At 56.7% G+C, this 13,182-nt stretch overlaps 1 protein-coding gene across 1 annotated transcript; it reads left to right on the top strand.

Moving 5' to 3' along the window:
- Positions 1-692: 692 nt before the first annotated feature.
- CCNB3 (cyclin B3) lies at positions 693-11,859 on the top strand. Its single transcript, XM_065411220.1, has 11 exons — positions 693-782; positions 1,371-1,454; positions 2,246-2,364; positions 3,697-3,790; positions 4,444-4,542; positions 5,666-5,758; positions 6,505-6,642; positions 8,420-8,575; positions 9,598-9,747; positions 10,677-10,807; positions 11,790-11,859. Exons 1-11 carry the CDS (start codon positions 693-695, stop codon positions 11,857-11,859), a joined length of 1,224 nt encoding a protein of 407 aa, XP_065267292.1.
- Positions 11,860-13,182: the final 1,323 nt, after the last annotated feature.

Genomic DNA, 13,182 nt, shown 5'->3' with positions numbered 1-13,182 from the left:
AGGGCAACAGTCCTCGTCCCATTGCCTTTTCCCCATGACAACAGGGTGGTTCTTGTGCATTCTCCTGGGGCTTGTTGCATTGCTCCCCGATCAGAAGGTAATGGAATGGGGGTGGCCATGACCCAAGGTTCCTTGGACTGAAAGCTGTGGAGAGAGGGGCCATTGGCCTGGAGAAGCAACAGTGGCTCACAGTAGCACCTGAAAAGCCAGACCGTGAGGGATGAGGCTGGTGGAGGGTGGGGGTGGGAGGGGTCATTGCTTCCCAGGCTGTGAGGTGAGTCACTGGGAGCTGTGGGAGGTGGTGGCTACTGTTTGATCCCAAAGGGCTATTCTCTGCCTGTGAGGTGGGTGCATGTATTAAAGGTTGTGTCTGAACTGCAGCTGAGCTGCTGCTAAAGTCCCTGGGGCAGGGGCAGAGGTTTGCAGTCACTGCTCTGTGGTCTGGATGATAACAGAGGAGTATGGATAGAAAATAAACCCATGTCTCCTAACGCTGCTCACTGGGTGCCATTGGGCAAATCCTTTCCCCTCCCCATGCCTCGGTTTCCCCATCTGTGAGGTAAGGATAAAGGCTGTTTGCCCACTGCATGGGGGAGGCTGAGACCTTGAGTCTGTAAAGTGCATTAAAATAATTAGTCAGCATTTTGGGGGCATCTTTTGTCTGTGTGTGCAGGTGTGCTTGGGCAGAGAAGATGCCAGTGCCACGCAACTCCAAGACCACAGGCAGTAAACAGCTACGGCCTGGCAAAGCAGGAGCAGTAGAAAATGTCAGACCCGAGAAGGTGAGTCTGTGGGGTTAATAATTTTCTCCTGCCCTGCTGGGAGCTGGGGCTATGGATACATATGGATTGCTCACTCCGGGGGTAGCAATGGGGCCTTCGCTGGTAAAGGTGCGGGCTGGTCCCTGGAGTTGGGAGGCCACAGGAAAAGGTGGCTTCTCCCTCTTCTAAGAGTTGGGCCAAGATTGCTCCCAGCACTTCAGTCGTGTTAATGCTTTAAAGCTCTGGGCTGGCCCCTACAGAGCTGCAGTCTGGCCTGTTGCCCTTTGGGCAAGTCACACAGCCTCAAACCCTATCTGTAAGCTGGGGTCTAGCCTGCCCGCACTTTCCCCCTCAACAGGGTTTGGTGAGGCTGATACATCAGACTCAGCTACTGCGGCATTGGGGGGCAGACACCTATCACAGCTGGAGCTGTGAGAATACATGACGCTTCCAGCCCCACCTTGACTGCTTTGTTCTCCTGAAAGCTGGTATCTTTGGTGCCACGTCCCATGCTCTGGGCATGGCTGCCAAGGGAAGGGTGGCAGAGGAGCTCACGCCTGGTGAGGTTGGGTCCAGCATGCCATCTCAATCATCTGCTCCTTGCTCTAGGAGGAGAGCTTTCAAGCAAAGAGGTCCCCGTCCTCACCCCAGGGGGCACCCAAGAAGAGGTCAGCCTTCGGAGACATCACTAATGTAAGGAGACAGCACTGCTGTGGGGATTGGGGGGAAGAAGCTTGTGGGGGAGCTGGATGGGCAAGGTTCCTCTCCGAGCTGAATGTTTCATTTCTACCTTGCGTCTCCCCGTCCTGTTTCCTGGTCTTGTATTGTGCCTCTCCGGAGAGGCACCATACATCTTTGCTGGCTCATGCATGGGCTTGGGGGTGGGGGACCCGGGGTCCTGATGCCTGGTCCACTGCTCTGATATAAAGACCACGCTCCCATATATTAGTCCTTACACTCTGATCTGGGAACAAACTCTTCTTCCGTGTCCCAGCCCTGTGCTCTAACCACTAGACCATGCTGATGTTAACATTAAAATATTTTCCCTGCTAAGACTGGGTGGAATCAATGTCCAGTGAAACTTCACAACTATCAATAGTCTGCAGGCAAACCAGGCAGCGAACCTGTTTGCTTAGGAGGCACTAGCTCCCTTCATTGGCTGCCCTGTATTGGACGTGCCCCTACACCTCCCCGGGGTCCTTCTAGACCAGGGATCAGCCACCTTTGGCATGCGGCCCGCCAGGGTAAGCCCCCTGGCGGGCCGGGCCAGTTTGTTTACCTGCCGTGTCCGCAGGTTTGGCCGATCGCTGCTCCCACTGGCTGCGGTTCGCCGCTCCAGGCCAATGGGGGCTGTGGGAAGTGGCGTGGGCCGAGGGATGTGCTGGCCGCCCCCATTGGCCTGGAGTGGCGATGCTGGGGAGCCTGGCCAGGCTGCCCCTCTGTGTGTCGTGCTGTGCTTCCAGCATTGCCCTCTCACCTGCCAGGCTCACAAGAACCAGGCTGGCCTGAGGAAGAAGGATGCTGCGAAGGCAGGTCCCAGGAAGGCGCAGAAGGGCACAGCTGCTCTGGGGGTCTTGAAGAACAATGAGATCAACTTTAAAAAGTGAGTAACTCTCTGTGGGTCAGCAATGTAGCCCCAGCCCCTCCCACCCCTTGCGGCCGCATTGCTCTTCGCTCTGATGGACGCGCATTTACCCTGTTATCTGAGCCACTGTCCCTGTGGCTAGCACCAGTACTGGCTCGCACAGTGCTGTCGCTTTCCAGGCTGCAGCCCAAGGGGACCCTCTGGCAGAGGGTCAGTCTCCAAAGGCTTAATGTCTCTCTGTGCCAATGCTTCTTGGCTGTCAGGGTCTCTTGGTGGTGGAGCTGGGGGCTCTAATGGTAGGACCCTTTGCCAGCTGGGAGGGTGGGGTGTCCTCGGAGAGGCTTTTGCCATTGGGAATGTGCTCAGGTTGCTTGCTGGTGGGATCCGCAGCCATGGCGAGCTCCCCTCCAGTGGGGAACTAGGAGGGTAATTGAGAAAATGGAGTGGGAGATGCTGCAGGCCAGGCCCCCAGTGTAAAATGGGGAGGGGGGGGTAGAGGGACATCCCTCCATCCTGGCTGACTGATGCACAGGGAAGAAGGGAAATCCCAGGGGATGTGGCTGCAGCTAAAGACAAATGGGAGGCTGGGATGTGGAAGGAAGGGGTGTCGTTATGTGGAAAATAGTCGAATGCCGATGGGGGCGTGCTGCCCACGGATGCTGGGCAGTTATAATCACCCTGTCTGAAAGGAGATGGCAGACGTGTGTGTCCTGGGTGAGAAGATTCAGGGTCCTGGAAAAACTCCTAGGAAGAGAGATGGGGATTGCATGCCTTGGAGAGGAGACTAATAGGGGATGTGAGGCAGGTGTACAAAGGGAGTGGTATGGAGGGGACAGATCAGGACATCCTTGTCATCCTATCACAAGGACAAGGGGACTTCAATGGAATTGAAAGCCATTCCATATAAAACTGCTAAAGGAAAATGCCTTTTCCATACAATGCATGGTTGGCCTGTGGAACTCTGTCACAAGATCTCATGTAGGCCAAGAGCTTAGTGGAATTCAAGGAAAGTTTGGGTGTTGATGTGGATAACGGGAACCTTCATGGTGATGTTAGTCAAGATAAAATATTGGCAGGGCTGTAAAGCCTGCTTCAGGGTATTAGCCAATCATGGACGGGGAAGACATTTCCCTCATGCGCAGGTGTCTTTGTTCACTCGGCGGGGGGGCGGTTCTTACCCCTGCCTCTGAAGCAGCTATTACAGGGCACTATTGGAGAGGGGACCCTGGGCTAGCTATACCCTGGTCTGATGCGATCTGGCGATTTCTGGGGCACTGGATGACCAACACCTCCCTGCCCCTGAGCCTGGCCTCTTGCAGTGTCTGACCCACTCTTGGCTGCTTCTGTTAGGTCAACAAGGAAAACGCCCCCAGCTGAGGCGCCTGTTGATCCCAAACTGGTTCCCAAAAATGACCCGGTGCCGGAGGAGCCAGCACCCACGCAGGTCAGTGGAATCGGGTGCTCACTGCCAACCTAGTGGCCCCTGGGAGGGCGACGGACGTGAACAGCACATGGGGCTCAGCTGGTATGCTGGCATTGCACTCCTTGCAGGAGGGAAGTGTCCTGGCCTCACACTGTCCCTAGAGGGCGCTCGTTCACCTCTTCCTGGGGATACTGAAGCACTGCCTGCAATTGCTGCCTCGACTGCTCACCCTGTGGGGAACCAAGCCTCTGGCTCTGTCCGTCTGCTTGCGCCAAGCTGCACCTTGCCCCCTCCCCAGCTGCTGAGCTACACAGATGGGATCTGGCAGCTAATTTCCCCTGAACGCTGGGTTGGGGCAGGTCTGCCTCCTGCAGGCCATGTAGGCAAATTGCTACAGAAAAGTCCTGCCGGGAGAGCAGCACGAGAGGAGTTGCAGAGCAGGATGAAACGCAGTGACAGGGCATGCAGCGTCTGCTGTGTTCCAGGCTGGGGTTTGCCACATAGTTGTGGACGCTCCTCTGCTAACTGAGAGAGGTGCGTTGGCAAAGCAGTTTGGGGCTGGCAGCCCAGTGCCTGACCAGCCATCGCTCTCAGTGCCTCGTTGTCATGAGTGCTTGGGACTCGTCTCTCTGGTGTCCCAGAGGTATCCCCCAACCCTCTTGCCTTTCACGCAGGTGCCTGCCATTGAGGACATTGACAAGGAGCAGCTGGGAGACCCGTACGCCAGCGCTGAGTACGCCAAGGAGATCTTCAATTACATGAAGGAGAGAGAGGTGTGTGGCACTCGGGGAGGGCTCAGGCACAGGGATCTCAGCTTTGCCAGTCTCTCCTTCCTCCTCTGCTGGATTGGCCCAGCCTCTCAGAGCTCGCTGGCTTGACACCCTGGGGATGCTCGGCTGGCTCCAGGGGCATCCGGCACAGGAAGGAGCTAGAATGCCAGGCCCAGGCCCCTAGGGTCTGAAAGTCCCATTGTCTCCAGAGAAGAGAGTGCAGCCCCCTCCAGTGCATTTGTCTGCCGCATTTCATGGCATTGCAGATGGGGGGCTGGTGCATTGGGAGGGCAGGCAGGTTGCGCCTTAGCACTTGACGCATAAAGCTTGATTTCCAAAAGCCCCTGGCTCATGTCCTGGCTGGCTTGGCTCAGCCTTTCGCTCTTTCCAAGCGGGCAAACTGGCTCTAGGCATCCTGTTACGTACAGGTCTCTGTTCCCGCTGCGTGCTCCGTGCAGCCTCTCTGGAGCCCAGGGCTCTCCTGGCAGGAGGCTGTCTGGTCCTGGGCAGGGTGATTGGTTCCACTTGGCTGATGGCTGCTCTGTCCATGGCACTGAGTCTCCCTGAGAAGCCCTGGGCAGGCCCTGGTGGCCATTTCCCCTCCAGCCGTGCTGCTCACTGGCCCAGCAGGGGAAGCAGGCTGGGCTCCTAGCTCACCTCTGCATGGTGAAGCCCAGTTACAGCCGCTCTCCTTGCAGTGCTGTCTGTGCGGATGGTACCTTCTGGCGGGAACTGTTCTCCCAGCCACTAATCCCTGCTGGGGGCCGTGGGTGGCCCCTTCCCCTGATGTAGCAGGGCTGGCTGACCCCAGGAGGGATGAGCAGCTTGGGATAGGATCAGCTGGGCTCTAGCGTCCAGCCCATCACGAGAGTTGGTGCCATTACAGAGACACAACTGGGCTTGGGTGGGGGGTGGGATCCTCCTACGTCAACAATGGGGCTGAGGGCCTGTCCCAGGGAGGCCCTGTCGTGACAGCGGCAGCTCCTGGCCATGGTGCCATGGAGAGAGCTTAGCAGCCTGCCTGCAGGAGGGCAGGGCCATGGACTCAGCCTCTCCAGGCTCCTACCCGCATGCTGCAGTGGGTGGGCTTCATTCACTAACAGCCTCTCTGTGGCTCCCTTGGCAGGAGAAGTTCTTGCTCCCGAACTACATGGAGAACCAGCACGACATCAGCAGGGACATGAGAGCCATTCTGGTGGACTGGATGGTGGAGGTCCAGGTGCGCACCCGGGTTCCCTTGTGGTGGTGGGGAAAACGAACTGCCAGGAGTGTGTGTGTGTTTTTATAAAAAAAAAAAACAAAAAAAAAAACTACACCCACCCAGCTGGAGGTGGGGCAGACCAGCCCTCCCTCCCCAGCAGGCTTGAGCAGAAGCCACGTGGAGGAGAGAAACCCCTCAGCCCCCGTGATGTGGTTCGGCTGCATGCAGCTGTGAGCCTAGCTTGTGGCGGGGGTGAAAGGGCTGTGAGTGGAGAGGGGGCTGCAGGCCAGGGGGAGGAAGCTGCTTACTGTGTTTCCACACAGTCATTGGGAGGGGCCAGTTACCTCGTGGAGACGCTGGCCCTGACTCTCTTCTGGGCATGCGTCAGGAGTCTGGAGAGAGGAGCAGCAGCCTGGTGAGTCAGACAAGTGGCGTGCCAGGGACCCTTCCCTGTGCCAAACGACACTGATCTGTGCCTGGGCACTCGGGGTGGGCAGCCTGGGGCAAAACAGCAGACATGACCTTCACCCCCGGGCTGGGAATGGGAAGCATTTTCCCCTGGCTGCTAAAACAAGTCCCAGCCTGTATGAGGGCAAGTCTCAGGAGCAGAGCGGGTAAGGGGGTCTGTTGCCCCTTGCCCTGAGCCTGCTGCATGAGGTGCCCGCCTGGGGAGGGCAGCTTGGGAACGTAGCAAACCCTGAGTGACTGCACCCAGGGTAGGTCACACTGGCTGGCATGTGCCATTCCATCTGTGTCTCCCCCAGGAGAACTTTGAGCTGAACCATGAGACGCTGTACCTGGCGGTGAAGCTGGTGGATCACTACCTGGTGGAGGTGGTGAGCATGAGGGACAAACTGCAGCTCATTGGCTCCACGGCCATCCTCATCGCTTCCAAGTTTGAGGTGACCCAGCTCTGGCCTGGGCAGAGGCTGCAGGGTGTCGGGGGCAGGGGGTAACACAGGCCCAGAGGGGGACACATGTGGGGCATGCTGTGCAGTCACAGCATAGCTCCCCACGCAGCTCACATGGCTAAGGCTACAGCGCAGTGATTGACCATTACTGCTCGAAAGGCCCCAGTGCCGGAATAGCAGTGAGGGGGCGGGCAGGCTGGGATCGAGGGAGTGGTGGGCTGGAATTCACCCCTTGGGTCCTAGTTAGCCCTTAGGCGGGTCCTGTTGGTTAGCGTCCCACCTTTAACGCAAATCCCTGGGAGCGTATGCTGGTGTGAACTGGGCTGTACCAGCAAAGGGGGAAAGATCAGGCAGTTGGGACATTCCCATGAACTTGGACCTTGGTGCACGTCCTATGGACCGAGTGTTCTGCGATAGCTGCCACTGAGCAACTAACCTTAACAAGGGAGGAAGAGCTGCATGGATTGCTCCGCAGCACGGCGGTGTTAATGTTACACCTGACTTGGGAGTGTTGGAGCCACAACGCAGGATTAACTCAAGTTTTTGCATTTAATTTCCTAGTCGAAGGAGGAAACAGGAAGGGGGGGAAGGGAGTCTCAGGGAGAGAATGCTGCCATTGGTGACAGGGCTGATGCGCTTTTTGATCCCACAAGTGCTGGTTAAAGCATTCCAATGCACTGTGCTTGGGAATGGAGCCCAGCTGTTCCAGGCGCTGGCAGTTTGTTGGGACACTGCCCAAAAAGGAGGAAGAATTCCACACCCCACTCTGTAGCCAAAAATCAAACCAAGCTGGAGAGATGTCCCCCTCTTCCCACCACCACCTTCTGAGTATTATGGTGGAAATCCCCAGCCTGAAAGGTGAAAGTTTGGGCAAGTTACCCAGGTGGGGAGACTGGGGTAGGGCTGATCAAAAATTTTCCAATCAAAATCTTGATTTATCTATCAATCAATCAAATGCCCCAAACTGATATTTCAATCCAGATATACTGCTGCAGAACCTTATGGGAATTGTTGGTGGGTTGTCCCCTGCTGGATTTTCCGCTATGGTCTAGGCTCCCTGGTTGGACTACATCTTCCATGATGTACTGCCTTCCCTTTCTAAGAGGGGAAACTTTGGGGCATCCTGCAAGATGTCAAGCCCATCCTATAGAGGAGAGCAGGAGCATGAGGCACCTGAACTACAACTCCCATGAGACACTGCAACGGCATTTCCCAAATAAAATCTTTCGATCTTGAATTTTTGCTGAAAATAAGTTTCCCATGGAAAACTTAGATGAAAGTGAAGCACTCTGCATCGGCCTGCCCCATCTTCAATGAACATTTGGCCCACCACTGAAATGCAGTCATCTCTGGAACAGAACGTGGCAGCTGTTCAACAGCAGCAATACAGAGCAGTTCCGGAGAGGTGTTATCCCATTTGTGACTGCAGGGCTGTCCCTGGGGGGCAGCATGGCCTCATCCAAGTTGAACTCCAGCCAGGACAATAGGGTTCACATCTCTCAGAAGGTGCCAGTGGGTTTTTAAAGAGCCAGAAGGGAAATCTTTATATTTAAAAAAAATGCATAAGGGGATTGGGAGCCAACCACTGAAAGTGAATGGGATTCATGCTCCAAGTTCACCTAGATGCTTCTGAAAATCTCACCCCAAGGGGGTCGGGGTTTTAGTTTAGTCCCTGCCGGGCAACTAAGCACAGCACCCCCTAGGGACTGGGGCAGCACTGGCCTGGGTGTAGGTGGGGCTGACCATTCCCGTGGCTGTTCCCCTTTAGGAGCGCTGCCCTCCGTGTGTGGATGACTTCCTCTACATCTGTGACGATGCCTACAAGAGGGAGGAGTTGATTGCCATGGAAATGAGTATCCTCCGCATGCTGAAGTTCGACATCAATGTTCCCATCCCATATCGCTTCCTGCGGAGGTTTGCCAAGGTGGGGCCCCATTTCTGCCACTAGGGGAGGATGTGGGTGGTCACAGCTAGAGGCCAGCGGGCGGACACCCTCCCCCACCAGCCAGCTGGCACAATCACATTGCTCTGCTGGTGGGGAAATGAGCACGACGTGGGCATAAAGCGCTCTACGAGGGGGTGGTGCCACAGTGAGAGCAAAGGCTGCACCTTCGCCCGAAGGAAAATGTTAACTTGTCAGAGGGGCTATTACCAGCAAACAAGCTCTCTCCTTTCTCCCCACCCACCGGGTCCTATCACTCCTGCCAAAACCTGCCGTTCCTTTCCGCACCGCAGTGCCTTGGAGGCAAGTCCCGACTCAGGGCACTGAGGGGAGCAGAGCGGGATGTTCAGTGCCAGGAGCACCAATGTCTTTCTCCTCCATCCGCTTGCTCTTTGGCAGGCCTGGCTATCTCGGTCATGTGGAAGCGCTGGCTGGCTCCTCTGCCCCTGCCTAGTGGTGCCCCCTGCTCTGCCCAACACACCCGCAGCAGAGAGCTCTCTCCCGGCCAGGGAGGGGAATCAAGTGCTGACTTGGCTGTGGGCTCCAGAAGGGACAGGAGCATCTGGCACTCCGAGTGGGAGACGAGCAGGCATCCAGGCCTGGATGCCAGAGGCTCCTCCATGGAGAGGTCTGGATCTGGCTTGTCCCGGCAGGGGAGTGAGATAGTTGGGCCAGTCCCAGCTGCTGGGCTTGAGTGACCTGGACAGGCAGCCAGGCTGGCTCACTCGGTGACTCTCCCCTTGGGCCATGGGGTGCCCTGGACCCATCCCCCTTCCTCACCCCTGTGCTGAGCACCAACGGGACCCTTACTGCAGCGAGCTAGCAGCTATCTGCTGGGTGGGACCACCTGCCTCTCCCACGGAGTCAGCGCTGAGCAGAGTTCTCCAGTGCAGACAGTGTGCTCTCCCATGACCATGCCCTGGCTCTGGGGGCAGCATCTCCCCTTCACTAGGTGCTCAGCAGGAAGGTCTCACCACAACTCCTTTTTCCTCCCACGGTCCCAGTGCGCTCACGCCAGCATGGAGACACTGACCCTGGCCCGCTTCATCTGCGAGATGACCTTGCCGGAGTATGACTACGTCCAGGAGAGTGCCTCCAAGCTGGCCGCCAGCTGCCTGCTCCTGGCCCTCAAGATGAAGAGCCTTGGCGGATGGGTGAGTGCCCTGCTCTCCTGGCCCTTCCCCATGCCTGGCTGTCCAGGTTGGCTGTCCAGGTTAGCTCCACTGGCCCCGAGGGGCAGGAGGCTGCCTGGAATGGCTGCCCCTTTGGCTGCTGTTGCTGACTCTCGCTAGCAGTGTCGTCTGACTGGTTTCCCCCAGGGTCAAGTCGCCAGTCTCTGTTCCTAGGGGTGGGCACTGTCCTGGAGCCGCTGGGAACATGGCTGCGGGAGGGTTGGTCCCAGATCCAGCAGTCTGTGCCCGGAACCCCCGGCCTTGAGCTACTGATGCACTTTCAATCCTGGATGGACAGGGAAGCCCCACCCCTTCCGGTTCTCCTTTGGCCCTGCCTCTAATAGCTAGCTCCACGTGAGCCTGTGGGGCCCGAGTTCCTAACCCTGCTGAGTCCCACGCCTGCTCTCCAGCTCCCCACTTCCAGAGACTGTGGAGCCTGGGGTAGGGGCAGCTGTACTGGGCAGGCCCTGGTACCTTCAGGGGGAGTTCGAGAAGGGGGCAGCTCACCGCACTCTCCAAGCCAGGCCCTCAGCAGCCTCAGGAGTGGGGTTTGCTCTGCCTTCTCATCCTCCATAGCTGGCCCCTGGCAGCTGACTCTGGTGCTTGGCTGCTCTCTCCCCATCCCTGGGATCTATGGCCACCTGCACAGAGGCCATTGCTTTGGCTCTGTGTGGGGACCTGACTGGGCCTGTCTCTGCTCCTTACTCTTCACGATGAGAAGGCAAACTCAGCTGTTACCTAAATTGGGCAAGTGATCCGTGTCCTGTCTGCGCTGGAGTCCAGCCAAGCAGCTGTTATGGGGTCAGGACATCCCAGGGGTCAGATCTATCCCCAGTGTCCTGGAAGAAGCAGCACGGGGTGTATGTGCAATGGTGCTGGTCCAGGCTCTGAGTCCCTGTAACGTGTTGCAGAGCCCCACACTGGAGTATTATAGCGGGTACAGCTCTCAGGAGCTCCATCCACTGGTGAAGAGGCTGAACTTCCTGCTGACCTACCAGCACGATGACAAGTTAAAGGCGGTGCGCACAAAGTACTCCCACCGGTGAGTGGACTCTCCTTGCTGCGGTGTGTTTGTGGTGTGTCTGATGGGCTGGGGCCGGGAGATGTCTTCCACTGGCCAGCAGGGGGTGCTGCACTGGGCATGTCACCTGCTTGGGCAGCCTGGGGCGGGAGCTGTGAAGCTGTAGCCCGATATGAGTGCCCTGCTGCCTTGGCCCCAAGTGCAGTGTCAGCTTCCAAGGGACCATTGTGATCACTTCGTTCTGGCCTGCGCTCTGCAGAACGTTGATCTGCAGCATGGCAAGGACTGGCTGCCCCCAGTCGCTCTGATCTTCGTCTCTTTAGAGCTAGCTGTGGCTTCTGACACCCTGGCCCTGTTGCATCGAGAATGGGGGGAGCAATTGAGCCACCTGGGCTGGCTAGCTGCAGTCTGGCAGAGGCTGGCCCAGCAGGAGCTCGCCGTACTACGGCTAAGGGCCTGCCTGCATTCCACAATCTATGTCAGAGCTCTAAGGGGTCCTTGCTGGGCTGTGGCTGCTGCAGGGGCAGAGCCAGCAAAACCGCCCTGCACGCTGGAGTCATGGGCCACCCGGGCCTGGAACTTATGCCACAGGCCTGGGGTGGCGGGTAGCACCTGAAAGGGAGAGAACCTGGAAAGGGAGAGAAACTTGCCCTTTGCTCTGCGTAAAGAGGGGGCTGGAAGGCTTGTACACTAGGAGCTCAGGTCCCATGTGCCCAGAAGGACTCCGTGGTGACTGGAGAACGTGCCAGCAGGGACAGGGCATGGGGGCAGGGTTGCTAGACTGAGCACCTCAAGCCGATTTAATGCCAATGCCTAATGAACTCTTTGGAGAAAGGAATCCTTTGCTAATGACCACAGGCATTTGGCTGGGGCCCAGTGCCCCAGCAGACTTCCCTCAGGCTGGCTGGAGCTCCCGCCCCCCCCCCCCCCCCCCCGTACCCTGTCCTATGCTATGTGCCTCCGCTGGGTGTGCCGCACTAACAGGCCTGTGTCACCTTTTCAGAGTCTTCTTCGAAGTAGCCAAGAGTGCTCCCATGGACATGCTGAAGTTGGAGGTGGCTCTGAAGAGCTAGCCCAAGGGACGGGGTGAGCAGCCCTCTTGGGGGCTGGCAGCCCTGCCCTTGGCTAGGAGGGGTGCGCAGCCCATGTGTAAATAGCCTGTATATAGAGATTTGCTTCCTTGGCCCAAACAGGTCTGTACATAAATTTTTTTTTTTTAATGTTAAAGGGGGGAAAAAATGTAGCAAGTGTTATTGGGGGGGGACTAAACACATGAAAATAAGTCAATAAAATATTGTGTATCTGTCCCGCCTGGCAGAGTCTGTTTAGTATTCCCAGCCCAGCAGTGGCGTGAAGTCAGGGCCCCTTGCTGTACGGATACCTAGCAAGACACTCCCTGCCCCCAAGGAACTTGCAGTGGAAATACAGGCCAAAGGGTGGGAGGGGTGATGTGTAGCCCATGGTCACACAGCTGGGTGGGGGTGGTGTGCTTGGGGGAGGGGTAGCAGGGTTGTTGCTTTGAGGTTTGCTGGGGTAACACCTGGCCTCCTCTAGTCTATTGTGCTAATCTCTGCTGCACAACTCCAGGGGCGCTCACAGCTCGCAGTGGGGTTCTTCCTGACTGCTTCCTGCATCTGAAGTGCTGATAGATGGATTCTTTCTGGCTGGGTCTTAGCTCAGAACCAGGGGGTTGGGATACATCTGGATGTGCCTGTGACTGCCACATGGGCGCTAGATGGTAGCGCTTTGCAAGCTGCGTGCTGAATGACGACCCTGCAAAATAGGAGATGGTCTTAAAACGACTCTTCCTCCTTTTGCCTGTATCAGTGAGGCAAATGGACGCTGAGATACTCCTGAAAACCCCAGGAGATTCTGCAGGCGCACACTGGCCTGAATTTAGCTTCCAGAATCATTATTGATGAAGAAACCAGCTTGATGCTCAGATCACAGGGGAAGTAAGGGAAAAAACCCATGGCATTAAATCATTGTGGAGTTACTGTGGCACATGAGAAATGGAGCCATTTGATTTTAGGCAAAAACACACCGAAGCATAAAGCCATGCTGGGTGAGATGAATGGTCCATCTAGCCCAGTATCCTGTCTTCCAACAGTGGCCAATGCCAGGTGCTTCAAAGGGAATGAACAGGGCAATTCTCAAGCGATCCATCCCCTGTCATCCAGTCCCAGCTTCTAGCGGTCAGAGGCTTAAGGACACCAGAGCATGGGGTTGTATCCATGACCATCTTGGCTAATAGCCATTGATGGAAATATCCCCTATGAACTTATCTAGTTCTTTTTTTGAACCCACTTATATTTCTGGCCTTCACAACATCCTCTGGCGGCAAGTTCCACAGGTTGACTGTGTTGTGTGAAGAAATACTTGCTTTTTGTTTGTTT

This window comes from Emys orbicularis, chromosome 9 (assembly GCF_028017835.1).
Source record: "Emys orbicularis isolate rEmyOrb1 chromosome 9, rEmyOrb1.hap1, whole genome shotgun sequence".
In the NCBI taxonomy this organism is placed as follows: domain Eukaryota; kingdom Metazoa; phylum Chordata; order Testudines; family Emydidae; genus Emys; species Emys orbicularis.
This window is presented reverse-complemented; position numbering and strand designations above follow the sequence as displayed.